The sequence below is a fragment of the Triticum urartu genome, chromosome 3 (genome assembly GCF_003073215.2).
Source record: "Triticum urartu cultivar G1812 chromosome 3, Tu2.1, whole genome shotgun sequence".
In the NCBI taxonomy this organism is placed as follows: domain Eukaryota; kingdom Viridiplantae; phylum Streptophyta; class Magnoliopsida; order Poales; family Poaceae; genus Triticum; species Triticum urartu.
In genome coordinates this window covers 619,016,864-619,036,685 of record NC_053024.1, presented here as the reverse complement: position 1 = coordinate 619,036,685, position 19,822 = coordinate 619,016,864, and the positions used below count along the sequence as shown (strand labels likewise).

The following is a 19,822-nucleotide window of genomic DNA, read 5'->3' as shown; positions in this document are numbered from 1 at the left end:
AAAGAAACTCAAATAACTTTCATGGATATAAAAAGATAGATCTGATCATAAACTCAAAGTTCATCCGATCCCAACAAACACACCGCAAAAAGAGTTACATCATATGGATCTCCAAGAGACCATTATATTGAGAATCAAACGAGAGAGAGGAATCCATCTAGCTACTAACTACGGACCCGAAGGTCTACAAAGAACTACTCATGCATCATTGGAGAGGCACCAATGGAAGTGGTGAACCCCTCTGTGATGGTGTCAAGATTGGATCTGGTGGTTTTGGACTCTGCGGCGGCTGGAATTGATTTTTGTCGACTCCCCTAGGGTTTCTGGAATATCGGGGTATTTATAGAGCAAAGAGGCGGTCTGGGGGGCACCCGAGGTGGGCACAACCCACCAGGGCGCGCATGAGCCTCCTGGCGTGCCATGGTAGGTTGTGCTCCCCTTGGAACACCCCCTAGGCGCTGCCTTGGTCCATTAGGTGTCTTTTGGTCCATAAAAAATCTCCGTAAAGTTTGTTGCATTTGGACTCCGTTTGGTATTGATTTTCTACGATGTAAAAAACATGCAGAAAACAGCAGCCGGCACTTGGCACTATGTCAATAGGTTAGTGCCAAAAAATGATGTAAAATGATTATAAAACATCCAAGATTGATAATATAACATCATGGAACAATAAAAAATTATAGATACGTTGGAGACATATCAGCATCCCCAAGCTTAACTCCTGCTCGTCCTCGAGCAGGTAAGTGATAAAAACAGAACTTTTGATGTGGAATGCTGGCTAACATGCCATATCATATTCTTTCTTTATAGAATGGACATTTGGACTTTTATGTTGTTCAAAGCAATAGTCTAGTTTTGACATGATAACTTAAATACTCAAGCATATCAACAAGCAACCATGTCTTTCAAACTATCAACGCTAAAATAAGCTATCCCTAGCCCATCATGCTCAATCATTGATCCATTCATCAAACACACTCGTATATTAACTACACCCAATGCTCAAGTACGATCATAGTGCCTCCTAGTTGGTGCTTTTATAAGAGAAGATGGAGACTCAAATTCAAAATAAAAATTGCATAAAGTAAAAGAAAGGCCCTTCGCAGAGGGAAGTAGGGATTTGTAGAGGTGCCAGAGCTCAAAGTGAAAAACTTAGAGATAAAAACATTTTGGGAGGTGTGTCCTTCCCACCAACGAAAATGACTTAGAGTTCCTAACACTTTCCATGCTAGATATATCATAGGTGGTTCCCAAACAGAAAATAAAGTTTATTCCTTTTTCCACCATACTTTCACTTTCCATGGCTAACGTATCCACGGGTGCCTTCCATACCAACACTTTCCAAGGAATTTATTATTTTACAAAATAAAGTAAATTCATTTTTCATTTGGGGATTGGGCATCCCTAATACCTTTGCGTTACTCTCGTGCAATGACAAGTGAATAAACACTCATCGTGAGAATAACACATCTAGCATGGAAAATATTAGCCACCCCTCACTGCTCCGCGAGCGGTACGAACACACAAAATAGAAGTTTATTTTGAAAATTAGAGATGGCACATACAAATTTGCTTAGAACGGCAAAAGAATACCGCATATAGGTAGATATAGTGGACTCATGTGGCAAAATTGGTTCAAAGGTTTTTGGATGCACAAGTAGTGATCATACTTAGTGCAAAATGAAGGCTAGCAAAAAGATTGAGAAGCGACCAACCAAGAAACGAATAATCTCATAAGCGATCATTAAACATAATTAACACCAAATAATGCACCACAAGTAGGATATAATTTCATTGCATAACTATTGACTTTCGTGCTTGCATAGGGAATCACAAACCTTAACACCAATATTCTTACTAAAGCATAATTACTCATCAACATGACTCACATATCACATCATCATGTCTCAAAACTATTACCAAGAATCAAGTTTATTTTGTCCAGTAATCTTCATGAAAGTTTTTATTATATCCTTCTTGGATATCTATCACTTTGGGACTAATTTTCATGTGTTGCTTTTGACAAGCTCAAACAAATATAAGTGAAGATCATGAGCATAACATTTCTTTCTCTCAAATTAATTTAAGTGAAGCAAGAGAGAATTTCTTCAAAAAAAATTACTAATGTTCAAATAAATCTAAGTGAAGCAAGAGAGAATTTCTTCAAAAATACCAAAGCACAACATGCTCAAAAAGATATAAGTGAAGCACTAGAGCAAGTCCATAGCTCATAAAAAATCAAGTGAAGCATAGAGAGCAATTCTAACAAGTCATGACATAATTTTGGCTCTCTCAAATAGGTGTGCCTAGCAAGGAATCAATACTTAAAACACAAAATAAAACAAGCAAAGACTCATATCATACAAGACGCTCCAAGCAAAACACATAGTATGTGACGAATAAAAATATAGCTTCGAGTAAAATATCGATGGTCGTTAGAAGAAAGAGGGGATTCCACTCGTGGCATTCCCAAGCTTAGTTGCTTGCTCTCTTTTGGATAATAGCTTTGGATGCTGGGGCGTCCCCAAGCTTAGGCTCTTCTTACTCCTTATCCCTTCATCCATCGTAACATAACCCAAAACTTGAAAACTTCAATCACACAAAACTCAACAAAAACCTTCGTGAGATCCGTTAGTATAAGAAAACAAATCACTACTATAAGTGTTGTAGTAAACCCATTCATATTTTGTTGTTGCATTATATCTACTGTATTCCAACTTTTCTATGGCAAAAACTCATCAAATAAAACCATAGAGCCATCAAAACAAGCACACAACGCAAAGAAAACAGAATCTGTCAAAAACAGAACAGTCTGTAGAAATCTGGGTTTTTCGAATACTTATGTAACTCCAAAAACTCTGAAAAATAGGAAGGCCTGAGAAATTTGTATATTAATCTACTGCAAAAGGAATTGGTATTTTATCGCTCTCTGGTTAAAAATAAAAATTATTTTCGCGAGCGCAAAAGTTTCTGTTTTTTTCAGCAAGATCCAACAACTATCACCCAAGAAGATCCTAAAGGCTTTACTTGGCACAAACACTAATTAAAACACAAAAAACACAATCATAACAGTAGCATAATTGTGTAAACACTCAAGAACAGAAAGAAAAAAGTAAAAATAAATTTTATTCATTGGGTTGCCTTCCAACAAGCGCTATAGTTTTACACCCTTAGCTAGGCATAAAGCAAGGATCTAAGTTTTGTCATCCCTCTTCTTAATTCCCTTAGAGGTGGTTTCTTCATGGGGTTTTGTAAAAAACATAAAAAATATTAACCATAGAAACCTTAGCATTATTAAGTTGCCCATTATCATAACCACGTTGATTTTCGGCAAGTATCCAAGAGTAGTGTTGATTGACATTATTGAAAACATGTTGGATTATATCTAAGATAGGGACTTCTTTTTTAAGATTTTCATCAAAGATTTTATTATCCCCAAGTAAATGTCTTAAAGCACAATCGCTATTGTAAAGAATTACATCTATCACAGGCTTTTCACGATTCATACCATAAAAATCAAAGATTTCCCTAGCTTCCCGTATGATATAGTCAAACTCATTCATAAGAACGAGAGTGGCTAACTTTTTAGCCTTAGGATTCTTTATAACGGGGAGCTCAAAAAACAATCTTTGCAAAGTAGAGTGAGTACGGATAAATTTGCTTTCAAGTTTCAGAACTAGCGCTGAAATAGCATCCGCATAAGATCTAGTAGTTCTAAGTATAGGAGCATCATAAAGACTTATATTTCCCACACAATTGGAAAATTCTTGGATACGTTCCTTTCCCGTAACATTCCCTTGCCCGAAGATAAAAGTTTTGGCATCCAGATTGCCCGTACATCCAATCTTAGGAGTTAGGCCATCGTCTGTTGGTGCCATACCAAAACCACTCATGGTTGCAAGCAAAGGATAGATCCAACGAGAAAACGGCTTATGAAAAAGAGCGCGAATAAAACGACAATTTTTTATGAAGTGGGGGAGAGGAAAACGAGAGGCAAATGGCAAATAATTTAAATTGCGAGGAAATGAGATTTGTGATTAGGAACCTGGTATATGTTGAAGATCCTCCCCGGCAACGGCGCCAGAAATTCCTTTTGATGTCGCTTGAAGCTACGTCGGTATTTCCCCAAAGAGGAAGAGATGATGCAGCACAGCGGCGGTACATATTTCCCTCAGATATGAAACCAAGGTTATCGAACCAGTAGGAGAACCAAGCAACACAACGTAAACAACACCTGCACACAAATAACAACTACTCGCAACCCGACGTGTAAAAGGGGTTGTTAATCCCTTTCGGGTAGCGGCGCCAGAAATTGGCACGTGGATGGAAGAAAGTTGTAAATATCGATAGATCAAACGCCAAATAAAATAAATAAGGATAAATTGCAGCAAGGTATTTTCTGTTTTTGGTTTAGTAGATCTGAAAATAAAAGGCAAATAAAATAGATCCCAAAAGCAAATGATATGAGAAAGAGACCCGGGGGTCGTAGGTTTCACTAGTGGCTTCTCTCGAGAAAAATAGCAAACGGTGGGTAAACAAATTATTGTTGGGCAATTGATAGAGCTTCAAATAATCATGACGATATCCAGGCAATGATCATTATATAGGCATCACGTCCAAGATTAGTAGACTGACTCCTGCCTGCATCTACTACTATTACTCCACACATCGACCGCTATCCAGCATGCATCTAGTGTATTAAGTTCATGGAGAAATGGAGTAATGCAATAAGAACGATGACATGATGTAGACAAGATCTATCTATGTAGAGATAGACCCCATCATTTTATCCTTAGTAGCAACGATACATACATGTCGGTTCCCCTTCTGTCACTGGGATCAAGCACCCTAAGATCGAACCCACTACAAAGCACCTCTTCGCATTGCAAGATAAATATATCAAGTTGGCCAAAAAAACAAAATATCGAAGAAGAAATATGAGGCTATAAGCAATCGTGCATATGAGAGATCAAAGAAACTCAAATAACTTTCATGCATATAAAAAGATAGATCTGATCATAAACTCAAAGTTCACCCGATTCCAACAAACACAACGCAAAAAGAGTTGCATCATATGGATCTCCAAGAGACCATTGTATTGAGAATCAAATGAGAGAGAGGAAGCCATCTAGCTACCAACTACGGACCCGAAGGTCTACAAAGAACTACTCACGCATCATCGGAGAGGCACCAATGGAAGTGGTGAACCCCTCCATGATGGTGTCTAGATTGGATCTGGTGATTCTAGACTCTGTGGCGGCTGGAATTGTTTTTCGTCGACTCCCCTAGGGTTTCTGGAATATTGGCGTATTTATAAAGCAAAGAGGCGGTCCGGGGGGCACCTGAGGTGGGCACAACCCACCAGGGCGCGCCTGGGCCTCCTGGCGTGCCCTGGTGGGTTGTGCTCCCCTCGGAGCACCCCCCGGGCGCTGCCTTGGCCCATTAGGTGTCTTCTGGTCCATAAAAAATCTCTATAAAGTTTTGTTGCATTTGGACTTCGTTTGGTATTGATTTCCTGTGATGTAAAAAAGATGCAGAAAACAGCAACCGGCACTTGGCACTATGTCAATAGGTTAGTACCAAAAAATGATATAAAATGACTATAAAATGATTATAAAATATCCAAGATTGATAATATAACAGCATGGAACAATCAAAAATTATAGATACGTTGGAGACGTATCAGACGGCGTGGTGACGGTGATGGTGATGTGATCCGCGCAGGGCTTCGCCTAAGCACTACGTGAATATGACCGGAGGAGTAAACCGTGGACGGAGACGCCGCACATGGCTTGGAACAATTGGCGTGTCTCCGGGTGCCCTGCCCACGTATATAAAGGAGGGATAGGGAGGAGGGCGGCCCTAAGGAGCGCGCCAAGTGGGGGAGTCCTACTAGGACTCCCAGTCCTGGTAGGATTTAGCCCCCCCTCCTCTTATTCCTTCTCATGGAGGGGAGAAAGTGGGATGGAGAGGGAGGAGGAGAAGGAAAGGAGGGCGCCGCCCCCTCCCCTAGTCCAATTTGGATTCCCATGGGAGGGGCGCGACCACCCCTTGTGGGCTGCCTCCTATCTCCCCTATCGCCCATAGTGGCCCATTACTTTCCCCATGGTGTTCCGGTAACCTCCCGGTACTCCGAAAAATACCCGAAATGATTTGAAACCGTTCCAGTGTCCGAATACTATCGTCCAATATATCAATCTTTACCTCTCGACCATTTCGAGACTCCTCGTCATGTCCGTGATCTCAACCGGGACTCCGAACAATATTCGGTCACCAAAACACATAACTCATAATACAAATCGTCATCGAATGTTAAGCGTGCGGACCCTACAGGTTCGAGAACTATGTAGACATGACCGAGACATATCTCTGGTCAATAACCAACAACGGAACCTGGATGCTCATATTGGTTCCTACATATTCTACAAATATCTTTATCGGTCAAACCGCAATGACAGCATACGTTATTTCCTTTGTCATCGGTATGTTACTTGCCCGAGATTCGATCGTCGGTATCCTCATACCTAGTTCAATCTCGTTACCGGCAAGTCTCTTTACTCGTTCCGTAATGCATCATCCCGCAACTAAATCATTAGTCACATTGCTTGCAAGGCTTATCATGATGTGCATTACCGAGAGGGGCCAGAGATACCTCTCCGATACTCGGAGTGACAAATCATAATCTCAATCTATGCCAACCCAACAAACACCTTCGGAGACACCTGTAGAGCATCTTTATAATCACTCAATTATGTTGTGACGTTTGATAGCACACAAGGTGTTCCTCCGGTATTCGGGAGTTGCATAATCTCATAGTCAAAGGAATATGTATAAGTCATGAAGAAAGCAATAACAGTAAAACTTAACGATCATTATGCTAAGCTAACGGATGGGTCTTGTCCATCACATCATTCTCCTAATGATGTGATCTCGTTCATCAAATGACAACACATGTCTATGGTTAGGAAACTTAACCATCTTTGATTAACGAGCTAGTCAAGTAGAGGCATACCAGGGACACTTTGTTTTGTCTATGTATTCACACATGTACCAAGTTTCTGGTTAATACAATTCTAGCATGAATAATAAACATTTATCATGATATAAGGAAATATAAATAACAACTTTATTATTGCCTCTAGGGCATATTTCCTTCACTTGTAACCTGTCTCTAACCTTTATCTCCATCTTGACAGACCCTTGGGAGAGAGAGCGACACAGTAGCCCGCAACAACGACGAACCTCCACCTCCCTAACGCCGCTCACAAGGCCAATAGGGCTGACCAATACCTGAAGTGCCATCCATCGGAAGAGATCGACGCTGCCAACTCAACCCGGGGTCGTCGCTCCGGTTTTCTAAGGCCCCTATAGAGGGGAGGAACATTGCAGCAGGGCTTGCCTTCACCCTGGAGGCCACACATTGCATTGGCGAGTTCCTGGGGTGGCGACAGGGTGGGGATAGAGGGGCGAGGGGGGCTCAAGTGCCTCGAGGACGAAAAGAGAGCGTTTGGGGGGGGGGGTCTCTTTGGCAAGGCGAAAACAGTAGAGAATAGCTACAATTTACTATGTTGATACTAACCTTAAGAGGATGGTGAAGTCAGCTAGCCCCTCGCTATTCCAAAGCCATGTACTTGGATCCATCTCTTTTTCCCCTTTTTGATAAAGAACACTTTTATTAACTGAAAATATAGCATGAAGCGGATACAAAGCATAATCAATAATACCCGGCTTCTGCATAGATATGATGCACACAGTCAAAAATGGATGGCCTAACAAGAGAAAAAATAAAAGCCGACATATTAGCACCGGTAAAGTCGTAAAAGACTGACACTATGCCTATGTCTAAGGGAGTGGTGGCTTGAGGTGTACTGATATATTAATTTGTTAGGTCTTTATGAATAATTAATAAAATGGCTGCATGCATCGTCCAGATGAAGAGGCGGGGGTATATCCTTCTTTTCCAAAAAAAATCTAAGGGAGTGGTGAACCAATCCAGATATTATGCTGCCACCCATCTTGGGTAAAAACCCTCCTTGGACATCTGCTCCAATCGCATACACACAACCTTGAACAGCGGTTGGTACTCCGTTCGGTGTAGTATAGACCACATATGAAGCCGGTGCATACAGTGAAAAATTACCTGCAAAGGAGTAGAGCTTTTGCAGTTGAAAATCAAATCATTTCTACATGGCCATAGCGATCATAAGGCTGAGGCTCTCACCCTTATTACGTACTAAACCTATTTGGAATTCATCCAATTAGTGACCATAAATATTGGCAACACTTGTGTAAGATATAAATTGGACGCTATTTGGATATCTGGCCACATGCGCGCAAACTTGCACCGGAAAAAGAGGTGTTTGATTATGTCATGGTGAGTACAAAGCTACACTTCTTACTTGATTGCCAGTTGCGGTGAGCAAGGTTGTCTTTGGTTAGCACGGCTCCTCTGCAAATATACATCATAAAAATCTTGACTTTTAGTGAAATTTTCTATTCCAAATTTTCTTATTATCTTTGCACTGGGATCTCAAAATGTGCTCTTGTAAGAGCACGTATATAAAGTCGATTGTGAATGACCCCGAAGTAGTAAGATTTCAACGAAAAACATCCAGTCTTTGTATCAGATTAATCAAATATAATATGGACAGAAGATTTTGTCAAACGAGGGCCAACGGAATCCTCTCCGAAAGAAATATCCGACGGAGATGATCAAAGCACATGTTTTTTTTGAGAGTACGTCAATGGTGTACCTTAATTTTATATAGAGATCACGCACATGCTCAAGTGTATCATTTTTAGGACGTATAACGCGGTATAAGGTCGGATAATGTTCCGGGAGAATGGTGTTGCCTAGCCATTTATCCTCCGGGAGAGAGACTGGATGATCTCTTCCTTCCCTACCTCCCTAAGTCCCAGCTGTTCAATACATGTTTCATCTTTGGCATAGGATCCAGCTCCTCATGTCACCCACCGGCCAGTTCATCTCTTTCTAGGCACGCCCGCCATTCGTTTGCCCACATGTCAGCCATGGGTCAGCTGTCCTACGCCAGCTGGGACCGAAAACGGTCGACCTATATATAGAACCGGGAGCGTCGCTTAGCTTCAGTCGTCACCACCACTCACCACCCACCACTACCATCTCCGGCTAGCCGATAGCGGACAGTACCTCTAGCTGCAGGCGAGCTCGGGGCGGGCCTGCCGGTCGAAGTAGCAAGATGTCGACGGCCGCGGATTACAACATGTCCGTTGGGTACTCGCCCAACGGCATAGTGGTGCCGCCATGGCTGAACAAGGGCGACAACGCGTGGCAGATGATCGCTGCGACGCTGGTGGGATTGCAGAGCATGCCCGGCCTGGTGATCCTCTACGGCAGCATCGTGAAGAAGAAGTGGGCCGTGAACTCGGCCTTCATGGCGCTCTACGCCTTCGCCGCCGTGTGGCTATGCTGGGTCACCTGGGGCTACAACATGTCCTTCGGCCACCAGCTGCTCCCCCTTCTGGGGCAAGGCCCGGCCGGCGCTCGGGCAGAAGTTCCTCCTCATGCAGGCCGTGCTGCCGGAGTCCACCCACTTCTTCAAGGACGGCAGCCAAGAGACGGCCTGGATCAATCCGAATTACCCCATGGCCACCATGGTCTACTTCCAGTGCGTCTTCGCCGCCATCACGCTCATCCTCCTCGCCGGCTCGCTGCTGGGCCGCATGAACATCAGGGCCTGGATGATCTTCGTCCCGCTCTGGCTCACCTTCTCCTACACCATCGGCGCCTTCTCGCTCTGGGGCGGAGGCTTCCTCTTCCAGTGGGGCGTCATGGACTACTCCGGCGGCTACGTCATCCACCTCTCCTCCGGGATCGCCGGATTCACCGCCGCGTACTGGGTCGGGCCCAGGTCCACCAAGGACAGGGAGAGGTTCCCGCCCAACAACGTGCTCCTCATGCTCGCCGGCGCCGGCATCCTCTGGATGGGGTGGGCCGGGTTCAACGGCGGTGACCCTTACGCCGCCAACCTCGACTCCTCCATCGCAGTGCTCAACACCAACATCTGCGCCGCGACCAGCCTCCTCGTCTGGACCTCCCTGGACGTCATCTTCTTCAAGAAGCCCTCCGTCATCGGCGCCGTCCAGGGCATGATCACCGGCCTCGTCTGCATCACGCCCGGCGCGGGTCTGGTCCAGGGGTGGGCGGCGATCGTGATGGGGGTCCTCTCCGGCAGCATCCCGTGGTTCACCATGATGGTCGTGCACAAGCGGTCCAAGCTGCTGCAGCGCGTGGACGACACGCTGGGCGTGTTCCACACCCACGCCGTGGCGGGGTTCCTCGGCGGCGTGACCACGGGGCTCTTCGCGGAGCCGACGCTGTGCAGCATGTTCGTGCCGGTGACCAACTCGCGCGGCGCCTTCTACGGCGGCAGCAGCGGCGGCATGCAGCTCCTGAAGCAGGTGGTGGGCGCGCTCTTCATCGTCGGATGGAACGTGGTGGTCACCAGCATCATCTGCCTCGTCGTCCGGCTCATCGTGCCGCTGCGGATGCCGGAGGAGGAGCTCGTGATCGGCGACGACGCGGTGCACGGCGAGGAGGCCTACGCGCTCTGGGGCGACGGCGAGAAGTACGACTCGTCCAAGCACGGGTGGTACTCCGACAACGAGACCAACCAGCCGCGCAACAGGGCGCCCAGCGGCGTCACCCAGGACGTCTAGGTCGCCGGCCGCTTCCCTTCCTGGCTGTGGCTGGAGTTGGTCGTACGTTTTTTGTTTGTTACAACGTGCACAACGGGTGTTGTGGAATAAGCTATTCATTTTGCTGTTTTTGAGACGTCAGTTTGTTTTTAATTATTGTTCATTGTTTTTGAGATAGCTGAATCTCCCGACCCTTAACTTTTGTCATCCGCATTAGAATCTTCCAAGTTTGTATCTACTCCAGGTCCTGGAAGATCCAGTACACAGACATTAGATCCTGTGACATTTGGCAAAGTTATTTTCACCATATTGTCAGATTGCCATGAAACTGTGCTTTGGTCCCACTCTCTTCTGTGCCTATATGCTATAAACTCGCCATTTGGATTTTGCATTGAAAATTCGGGTGTGGGAAAAAACGATTTTCAGGGAACTGTAGTTTTCTCTTGCCATACGATATCTATATACAAACCCCACTGCCAAAGTATTAACAGCTATCGCCACCAAAAAAATATTATAGCTATTTTTCTTTTTCTTTTGCAGGAAAACTTTCGATCTACTCCCTTTGTCTCATAATGTAAAACGTAAAACAGTATAATAGAGTTAAAAATGTCTTATATTATGGAACGGATGAAGTATTTATCTTCAATCACAGCAGTACAATGAACGCCAGAAATAATAAAAATGACATCTAAATTTATAGACCACCTAGCAACGACTATAAGCACTAAAGCGAGCTGAAGGCGCGCCGCCGTCATCACCCATCCCTCGCCGAAGCCTGGCAAAACTCGTTGTAGCAGACAGTCGGAAAGTATTATAGCTATTTTTCTACCATCACAATAAACCACATCACCGAAAGTGTTATAATAATTGGATTTGCTAGCTTGGTCCACCAATAGTTGCCTGATCCACATAAGAATGTCTCTACGGACTACCATACAACATGCATTAATGCAGAGTGGGTTTTTAATTGCATCGTATTTACCCCTGGCACGTTTTGCTTTTTATGTTTAAGATTTTGTTTTCTTTGTACAAGCTCCTCACACAATTTAAATATTAAGGATTAAATTTATTTGATATAATTTGGCCAATTGGCCTCGAGACTCACGCATTTCTTACCAACACCTCAACTTCGTACATTGTTTGCGGCAACTATAAAGGAGATCGAACTTGCTAGGTCATAGATAGACCGGCCTTCTCCTTATTCATTGGATAGGGCACAGGGAAAGTCAAGTCAAGCACTAGTTGAGTGGGACACACCAAAGCACAGCGTTCGTTGCACCAAGCACTTCAACTTTTGAAGTTATAAACAGAAGCGTCCGAAGATCGATCTTTGGCTGCCTTTTTGTAGTGCGCAAGTCAGAGTGAACTATCATATCTTCAATTCTGCAGCAACACAAAGGCAGACGATCTACCTCGCACAACTGGCGTAGCAGCATCAGAGTGGCACGCAAACTGCTCTAGTGCAAGCCCCTTGAAAAATGATACACATCAGAAATTGTGATGAAGACAGCCTACGGGTAGTAACACATGGCACGAGACCGGGCAACCTGATAATCTTGATGACTTCAGAGCCCATGCGGTTCGTTGAAAAACAATGCATCCCATTTGCTGCGGCCGATGCTTTCGTATGATTGTTACAGCAAGTCAACCTCACCATCTCAACTCAGCAGTTGCGTGCATGGTTACAGAAAAACAGAGAGCGACATCTGATGTCAGTTGCAAGGCCGGCAGAAATAGACCATTGCCACTGGCAGCGGCTTGCATTTCCCTTTCGCCGGTTGATTGTACTACAATTCTAGTAGTAGTACTACATCATGTGATGCTATGCTGCACTAGAATAACAACAGTTTATTAAAAAAAAGGCGAAATGCTAGAGCGGCTGAGAAATGACAAGCCACATTCCGACAACTAAGACCAAGACAGGGTGTGTATCTTCCTAGGAATGAACAAGAAACACCAGCTGGGGGCACAAGAATCTGCAACGGAATCCAAAGAGAATAGGTACGATTAATCAGACAGCTAGAAGCTTGGGTAGAGAACTCGCAGACAAAATTTATGTGGGAAACATGCGAAGATCACAGCATCAAATGAGATGTTTTTGGCAACAAGGTTTCTCATAGTGCTGGGCGGCGTGATGAACAAAAGACAATGGGCTGGTGATATATTAGTACATAAATAATAGTTTAGACCTAGGCTGAAAACTTGGTGAATGATTCCACGACAACTAGCCAAACAGTTGGCCTTGAACAAATCAACAAGTTAAATTTAGACCCTATTTATGTCCAACGCAGACCGTACCTATCCCCATACCCTATAAACTTAAGCCCCCCAGTTTCTGGGGCTCAGACGAGTCCTAAACTACGTGAATCTGTAAAACCCCTAGGAACAGAGGAAGCGACATCTATGATGGCATCATCAGGGTTGCTCGAATATGGGCTACTACATGACTAGGAAGGTCATACCAGCTGAATCACTGGTGCCTCTTTGAGCATATCACCTTGGTTTCTCCATCTCACCTTCTGATGTTAAGTTAAACAGCAAGTGTACTGCCTAATGACCATAGAAAAATGAAACGTCATGAATTTGGGGGAAAAAATCGAACAGACATTTGAATGACAACAGTACTAAACAGCCATTAGCAGTTCAGAGAATATAAAGAAGCCAGACTTACTTTTCCCTGGAGCAATGTAAAATTGTAAATTATAATGTCAGGTCCCATCATGTGATCATGCCATGCCAAATATCAGAAGACAGCACAAACGGTTACCTGAACAAAAAAATTATCACATTCATCCGTATTTAAAAATGCTACTTCTTCTGTTAATAGTGCAAAATGATGTTCAGTTAGTCTACATTTGGGTTTTAGTGTGAAAAGTAGTCTCTTGCAACAACCAACAAAATATGAGTGTATGATTAAGTCATGCCAATTGTGAAATCAGTCAGAGGAAAACGGCAACCTTCAAAAGAATATCCCTGTTGCTTTTGGGTTCTGTGCCATATAATACCCGAGGACCAAGATAGAGATATTACTTAAGCATTCCCATACATACGTTTATCACAGATCACAACAGTTCTGTCAGGAGGTCGGACAAGTCATGCTATCTGCCAGCACAGAAACTGATAGGCTTCACTGTATAAGGCCAACACCGTCCTGATCATTGGAAAGGAATCATCTAAGTTAAAACAAACATGGAAGTTGGCCAAACTGGTAAGGGAAACTAGAAAGAAAATAAGACCCAGAAGCTTACATCCTTGATATAGAACTTCTCTTTTGAGTTCAGGGAAGGCTGCACCCACTCACAAGTATGCACAGAAAGGATTGCATTTTCCTGCTCAGAGAAAAACCCTGGTTCTTGTGCTGTAAAGGACAATCCAGTAAGTTTGCAGTAATTAGATAATTTATAATATAAGTGACATTGGAGGGGGGGAAACCCTCCTCCCCCAGCTTGTCCTTAAAGAGGTCGTGAGGGTTGAACCGTAGAGAAGTGCATTTACCAACCTAAATCTTGCAACTTTATCCTGTGTGTAACAAATGTCTGTAAAACACAAATTTAGAAAGCTTTTAGACCACTATGTATTTATCATTATTCAGATATTAGTAGAGATCACCTAGCAACATAAAGATGTGTGCACAGCAACGAATGAAAAGTAACTGAAGCTAACTGGTAATTTGTTGAAGAATTTATCATATGACATCAAACTAGCTTTTTGGTGAGGAAAGGATGGCACGGACCTGCCATGCAGATGGCATGTATTCGCGACATGAACCATTTCTTTCTTCTTCCCGTTTCGGATATCCCAAAGGTGTTGAATCCTCTGACATGTACTTTGAAGAACCCCTAAATACCATTAAAAAGGACAATCTATTTCAGGCTTCCTAGGAAAACAAGGCAGAGAAACATGTTGATTTTAAAAAAAGAAATTCATAGTACCTAGCAAACAAAACATTTAACACGGGTCATCACGTGAAATAAACTCTGCTGGTCGAAACAGTGGTCACAACTAAAATGGAAAGATTTAATGTCTTGGTAGAAACACACATGCCCAGATAGTACTGTTTTAGCGTTCTATGGTTGGAATAAATTTACATATTGCGAATTTGATTACATAAGAAATATAGGAAAAATATAGAAAAAAATCAATCACTATTTGCAAATTTCAGCTTCGCAATTCATTAGGTCCTGGCATCTCGCAATTAAGAAAGCACAACAACAAAAGCACATTCTCCTATTATTGCGGAGTGCAGACATGGAAGGGGTCGTAAGCCAAGAGATAGTCATAACTCAAAAAATTGTTGAATGTGTGGATGGGGTAGCTCAAACTATAGATTCTGAAAAGACGAAAAGGCGCTAAAGTTGTCCTGGAAACAATTATTTTGCTTAAATGGTTTGATACTGATAAGGAACTACTCAAAAGAGAAGTTTTATATTAAGGCACTACTCGACACTGTGCAGTACGTTGAAATACCTAATTCAACATGTTGGTGATATACTGATCGTGGATGGAGTATGATTTTTTGGTTATATACTGCAACATGTTGAATTAGATAAAATGAAGTTAAGGTGAACAAACTGAAACCACAATCAGGGTATCACCACCTGCCAGTGAAGAGTGCCTATTTTGCTCCGTTTTTCCATATTCAAACCACAGCAATGGTTTACTAAATGAATCAACTTTACCATACCTGATTACTGCATTCCAAGGTCTAAACACTACAGAAAAGGATTTTCTTTACAGGAAACAGTACTCTTGTACTGCATACATTCATAAATCTATAGAAAAGGTTTTGACTGTTCAGTACAAGAAAACATAATCTTAACATTCTATAATCTCAAGTTATCTAAGAAGTTCGACCTCCACGAATGATCAGCGAGATTCAAGCTGATTCGGTCAGTCCTAGCATCCAACATATACATTTACACAACAGCAGCAGAAATAGAGTGCACATTCTTAGGTCTCAAGTCGCAACAGTGTTTAGTGATAATAGATTATGGATTACCTTTGGAAGTCGTTTGATGTCGTGATTCCTTCACCATAAATAGGTGCCTTTGTGACCAACACCAAAATAGGTTGAAGTTGCAAAAACTTGTGTATCTCCTGGACAACAGTTTCGGTGATACTCTGAAATGATAGAGTTTTCCTGCAAAGACAGGTGTGAAAAGTTTGGCCAAGAAGCAGAGGGGTGTTACTAAGGGAGTGCTCAAGCATGGAAACGAGAAAAGGGATTATTCAGTAAAAAACGGAATTTGGTGTTTTTTCCTGCAGAGACATGATTCCTGAAAAATGCATAAAGCACCGAGGCCCCATTGCGCTCGCAAACTGCATATCTGTAATTAATTGAACCAGCTACTGTCCTGTTTTTTACACCCATAATGCACTTCTAAGATAAGTGTAAATATGCTGGAAATTTCTGGATTTGAAAAAATTGGGGATGTTTCCAGCACCGACATGTTTTTGACTTGGTTCATAACTCATAAGCATCATGATTACTATATATCTATATTCTGGCAATCTACATTGTTTGCATTGTTCCACTAGTTGCCTAGTTGGTCGTCGAAGTGAAAATCAAACGTACATTGTATTTTGTACTTATCATGATGCTTACTTTCTGCATTGATGATGCTTCTGATATTAGTTAAAAATATTGTTTTATTTTAACTATTACAGCTTAACTGTTAGGTTCTAACTTGTTGGTGTGTTTATACCATACTGTAACTGTTGATTTTATGTTTAGTTCCTATATGACGCACAGTATGACTGACTATTTTCATGTGACATACTACTCTTCAGTAGCATATATTTGAGATAATTCCTTATACCAAAGTAGAGATAAAGCTTTTTCCAATAGTCACATGTATACAGTGACTTCCACATAATACATGAAGCAATAACCAAATAAAGCATGCATGCCAAACCAACTGTTACTGAAGATATGTGCATAATAAGATCAGGAGGCTATCAAACTAGTATTGCATGTAATGTTTGTTGTGATCACCCTTTACTCTCTCTAGTAGGTTGAAGAGCACGATCTATCCAGTAGAATGCGCCAATGCTGTAAAAGGGGATATGTTACAGTAGAAAACAGTTAGCCAGCAACGTGATTGAAAAATACAGAAAAGAAGTGGATAAGCAAACACTATGATTCCACGGGAATGGAGCATAATTTGGTGATAACAATTTCAAGTATAAAAGGAGAAGCATCACTTTGATACAGTAGCTATAACTTCAATTGACCAGTTAAACAAAACCGAATAAATTCTAGGAAGCCAGCAACGTACCTGTCTAACATAAGGAAATATACACCAATATCAAAAATTTCGTTCCTGGCTTCAGATTGAGATTTTAGACTCTGTGAAGTCACCAACCAGATATAAGAAATACATCCATCTTACATAAACATGAAGATATAGCTTATTATGGTATACCCCCTAGACTGTTGCAAGAGACAGGCATAAGTGTCTTGTTCGTAACTCATCCCACACATAGCACCCAATAACTTTCTCTGTGTTTTGTTCACTCTTACAAGTATCTTATTTTCGAACAATCAAGCTCCAAGCATCAAACACCTACATGATGATCCTAAATATGCTGTGTTGACATGCTGTACACACCACACATATAGTATTTATCAGATGATAATGATGTATGCTTACTCCCAAATGTGTGCGCTGCTACATGCCCAAGTTCTATCATTATCACCTTTTCAGCCAACATCCAATTGACTAAAAGGGTACCAAAAAACAAAATAACATGAAAGTTGCATGAATGGGCAGCCAATGGAAATGAGAAAATCTACATAGTTTTCTCTAGCTAGAAATAGAACCTTTGGCCACATAGCAATAATGCAACATGGCCATAGCTTATTTATATGTTTCAATTAATTTCTAAATCAAGTAAACCAAGGAACAGATAACAAAAATATGAACACATCACAAGAGTAGTAACATGCTCAGGTGTATGTCACAAACATATAGGACTTGCCTTCAAAGCAGCTATAAGTTCGGAACTATTGTAACAACGGACATACAGGAAACGCTTCATGCAATCAGAAAACAGTGTACTTTCAAACAAACGGAATTTATCTTTTGAACCATCAGTTTCAAATTCTTCATGATGCACTGAACCTGCAAAGTATGAGAAAAATGAAGACATTATTATAGGCACATCTCTGCTCCATGAAAACTGGACAGTATGTAGTGTAGATTATGAGCGCAGAGAGGCTAAAATCAATGCCGCAAAATCCAACTAGGCAACAACCAAACCACTGGTAATACAACAGAGAAACAGTGCCCATTAATCCAGTTCTACTCCAACCCTATGGGCAAAAAAAAATCACAGTGCACACTATTATAGGCACTATACGGATTATTTTTTTGGTGAGGAAAGAATTCTATATTTTAGCTTGAACTAAATTGGATAAGTCAGATTGACAAATTTGTAATGCAAATTTAATAATTTAAGTACAGTGTACCACAACCCGCCGCAATGCGCTTCCTGAGGATCTGAGCCAGCCGCAGCACATCAAATCGGCAGTCCAAGTCAATGTACATGACTGCTTTCCCCAGGCCGCCGAAATAGACACCTTCCCACTCCTTTGGTAGTATGCACTGCACTGCAGACTAACATACCAGCAATCACACACTGAGCTGAGATATTCCTTGCTGATCACAGCATTTTGCATCATTTCATATGAAAAAAAATCAGGTGTTAAAACAGCATTGATTTAATCCACATTTGCATGTAACAAACACTGAAAGATTGCAGGTGTGCTAGTTCCAAGCGTATGAAGCACTGAAGGTACTGTTTCTTCCTTTTCTGCACACCGCCAATATGTTTCAGCAATGCCATGAACTTGTTTACTCTATACAAATTGCCCTGGTGCTGCATATATATCACACTTACTTTACAGTAAAGGCTACATTCTGAAGTCTGAACTGATATTATAGATGCAGATTGCCCCTGTGTTCATGCGACTTCATAAACACTCCTATCAACCAAAGCTTGCAGTGAACTGCTACAGTGTTTCCGGCTATGGATGTGAGCTGCAAGTGCGCGGTGTACTACCCTGTGGCGCTAAATGCAAACATTTCTTTGGGGGGAAAAGGTGTGTGAGCGCTGGAGTTTCGCTTACCATGAGGAGCAGCTGGGACTTGCCGGAGCCAGACGGGCCGGCGATCTCAACAACGTTTCCCGGGCGGAGCGGCGCGCGGTGGAGCGGCGGCGGGGGGGGGGTGGGGGGGCGCGGGGAGGAGGGAGCGGGAGAGGAAGGCCGCCGCCGTCTCGTCTACGGAGAGCCAGTCGCGGGGCGGCCCCCCTCCTGCCCCCCCGGCCATGGCTAGGGTTCTGGAGCTCTCCTCCCCTCCTTTCCACCGGATTTTTGGGCGCTCGGCTGGATCGAGTTTGGCGCCCGTGGCTCTGTGAGTTTTGTGTTTGCGCGAGCTAGCCGATGTGGGGGATCGTACGGGAGACCGGCGGAGGGCGCGTGCCTCGCCGGTAGAGCATCATTTTGGATCCCGAAATTTCAAAAACAAAACTGATTTCTACAAGTTAAAAAAAACTACGGAAATCTTATCTGGATGGCATTTGCTGGGAGAGCAAGGCATTTTGAATGTTTTTCCTCATAGTAATAGTTATGTCGGGGGTGGCAGTTTCTTCAGAGCAACATTGCATTTTCTGGAAGGATGACAATTTTGAGCCTTCTTTTCAGAAAATGTCATATGTTGGTCACCAGCTAAAACTGCCATTAAAATGCCGCAAATGTCAGCAAGATAAAAGGGTCCAAAAACTATAGGTATGTTTTCTATCCATCTGGAAAAAAAAATTAGGGGTCATTTGTAAAATGTTGTTAGATGATACATACGCCCCCCCCCCCCCGGTCTTATAGTTATTATAATCGATATATGAATAGGAGTGTTATATGATATATGATGATCGTTGTGGTGGGAATATATGATGACTTGTAGGCTACATTAAAACGACATATCTGTGGCCAAAACTAAGTAATCCCACTTTAATCTAGGTATTTTTATATGAAACATGTATTAAAAATATGTAGATGGAAATTTGTATGCAATATACTAGACATATATGTGTACATACATGATTTTTCACAAATTTTAGGGTCTAAAAAGGTGAACACGAAAAT

At 42.6% G+C, this 19,822-nt stretch overlaps 2 protein-coding genes across 2 annotated transcripts; one reads left to right on the top strand and one right to left on the bottom strand.

Moving 5' to 3' along the window:
• The first annotated feature begins 9,162 nt into the window (after positions 1 to 9,162).
• On the top strand, positions 9,163 to 10,910 carry LOC125548866 (ammonium transporter 3 member 1-like). Its single transcript, XM_048712392.1, is given in 2 exon segments — positions 9,163 to 9,494; positions 9,496 to 10,910. Coding segments are annotated over 2 exon segments (1,479 nt in total). The 5' UTR covers positions 9,163 to 9,218; the 3' UTR covers positions 10,699 to 10,910.
• Positions 10,911 to 12,812: 1,902 nt separating this feature from the next.
• Positions 12,813 to 19,209, bottom strand: LOC125545398 (DNA repair protein XRCC2 homolog). Its single transcript, XM_048709319.1, is given in 13 exon segments — positions 12,813 to 13,227; positions 13,349 to 13,444; positions 13,635 to 13,828; positions 13,926 to 14,035; positions 14,177 to 14,213; positions 14,411 to 14,516; positions 15,677 to 15,817; positions 16,673 to 16,729; positions 16,956 to 17,026; positions 17,659 to 17,801; positions 18,149 to 18,296; positions 18,809 to 18,925; positions 18,927 to 19,209. Coding segments are annotated over 11 exon segments (1,038 nt in total). The 5' UTR covers positions 19,011 to 19,209; the 3' UTR covers positions 12,813 to 13,227; positions 13,349 to 13,444; positions 13,635 to 13,804.
• Between the last annotated feature and the right edge of the window lie 613 nt (positions 19,210 to 19,822).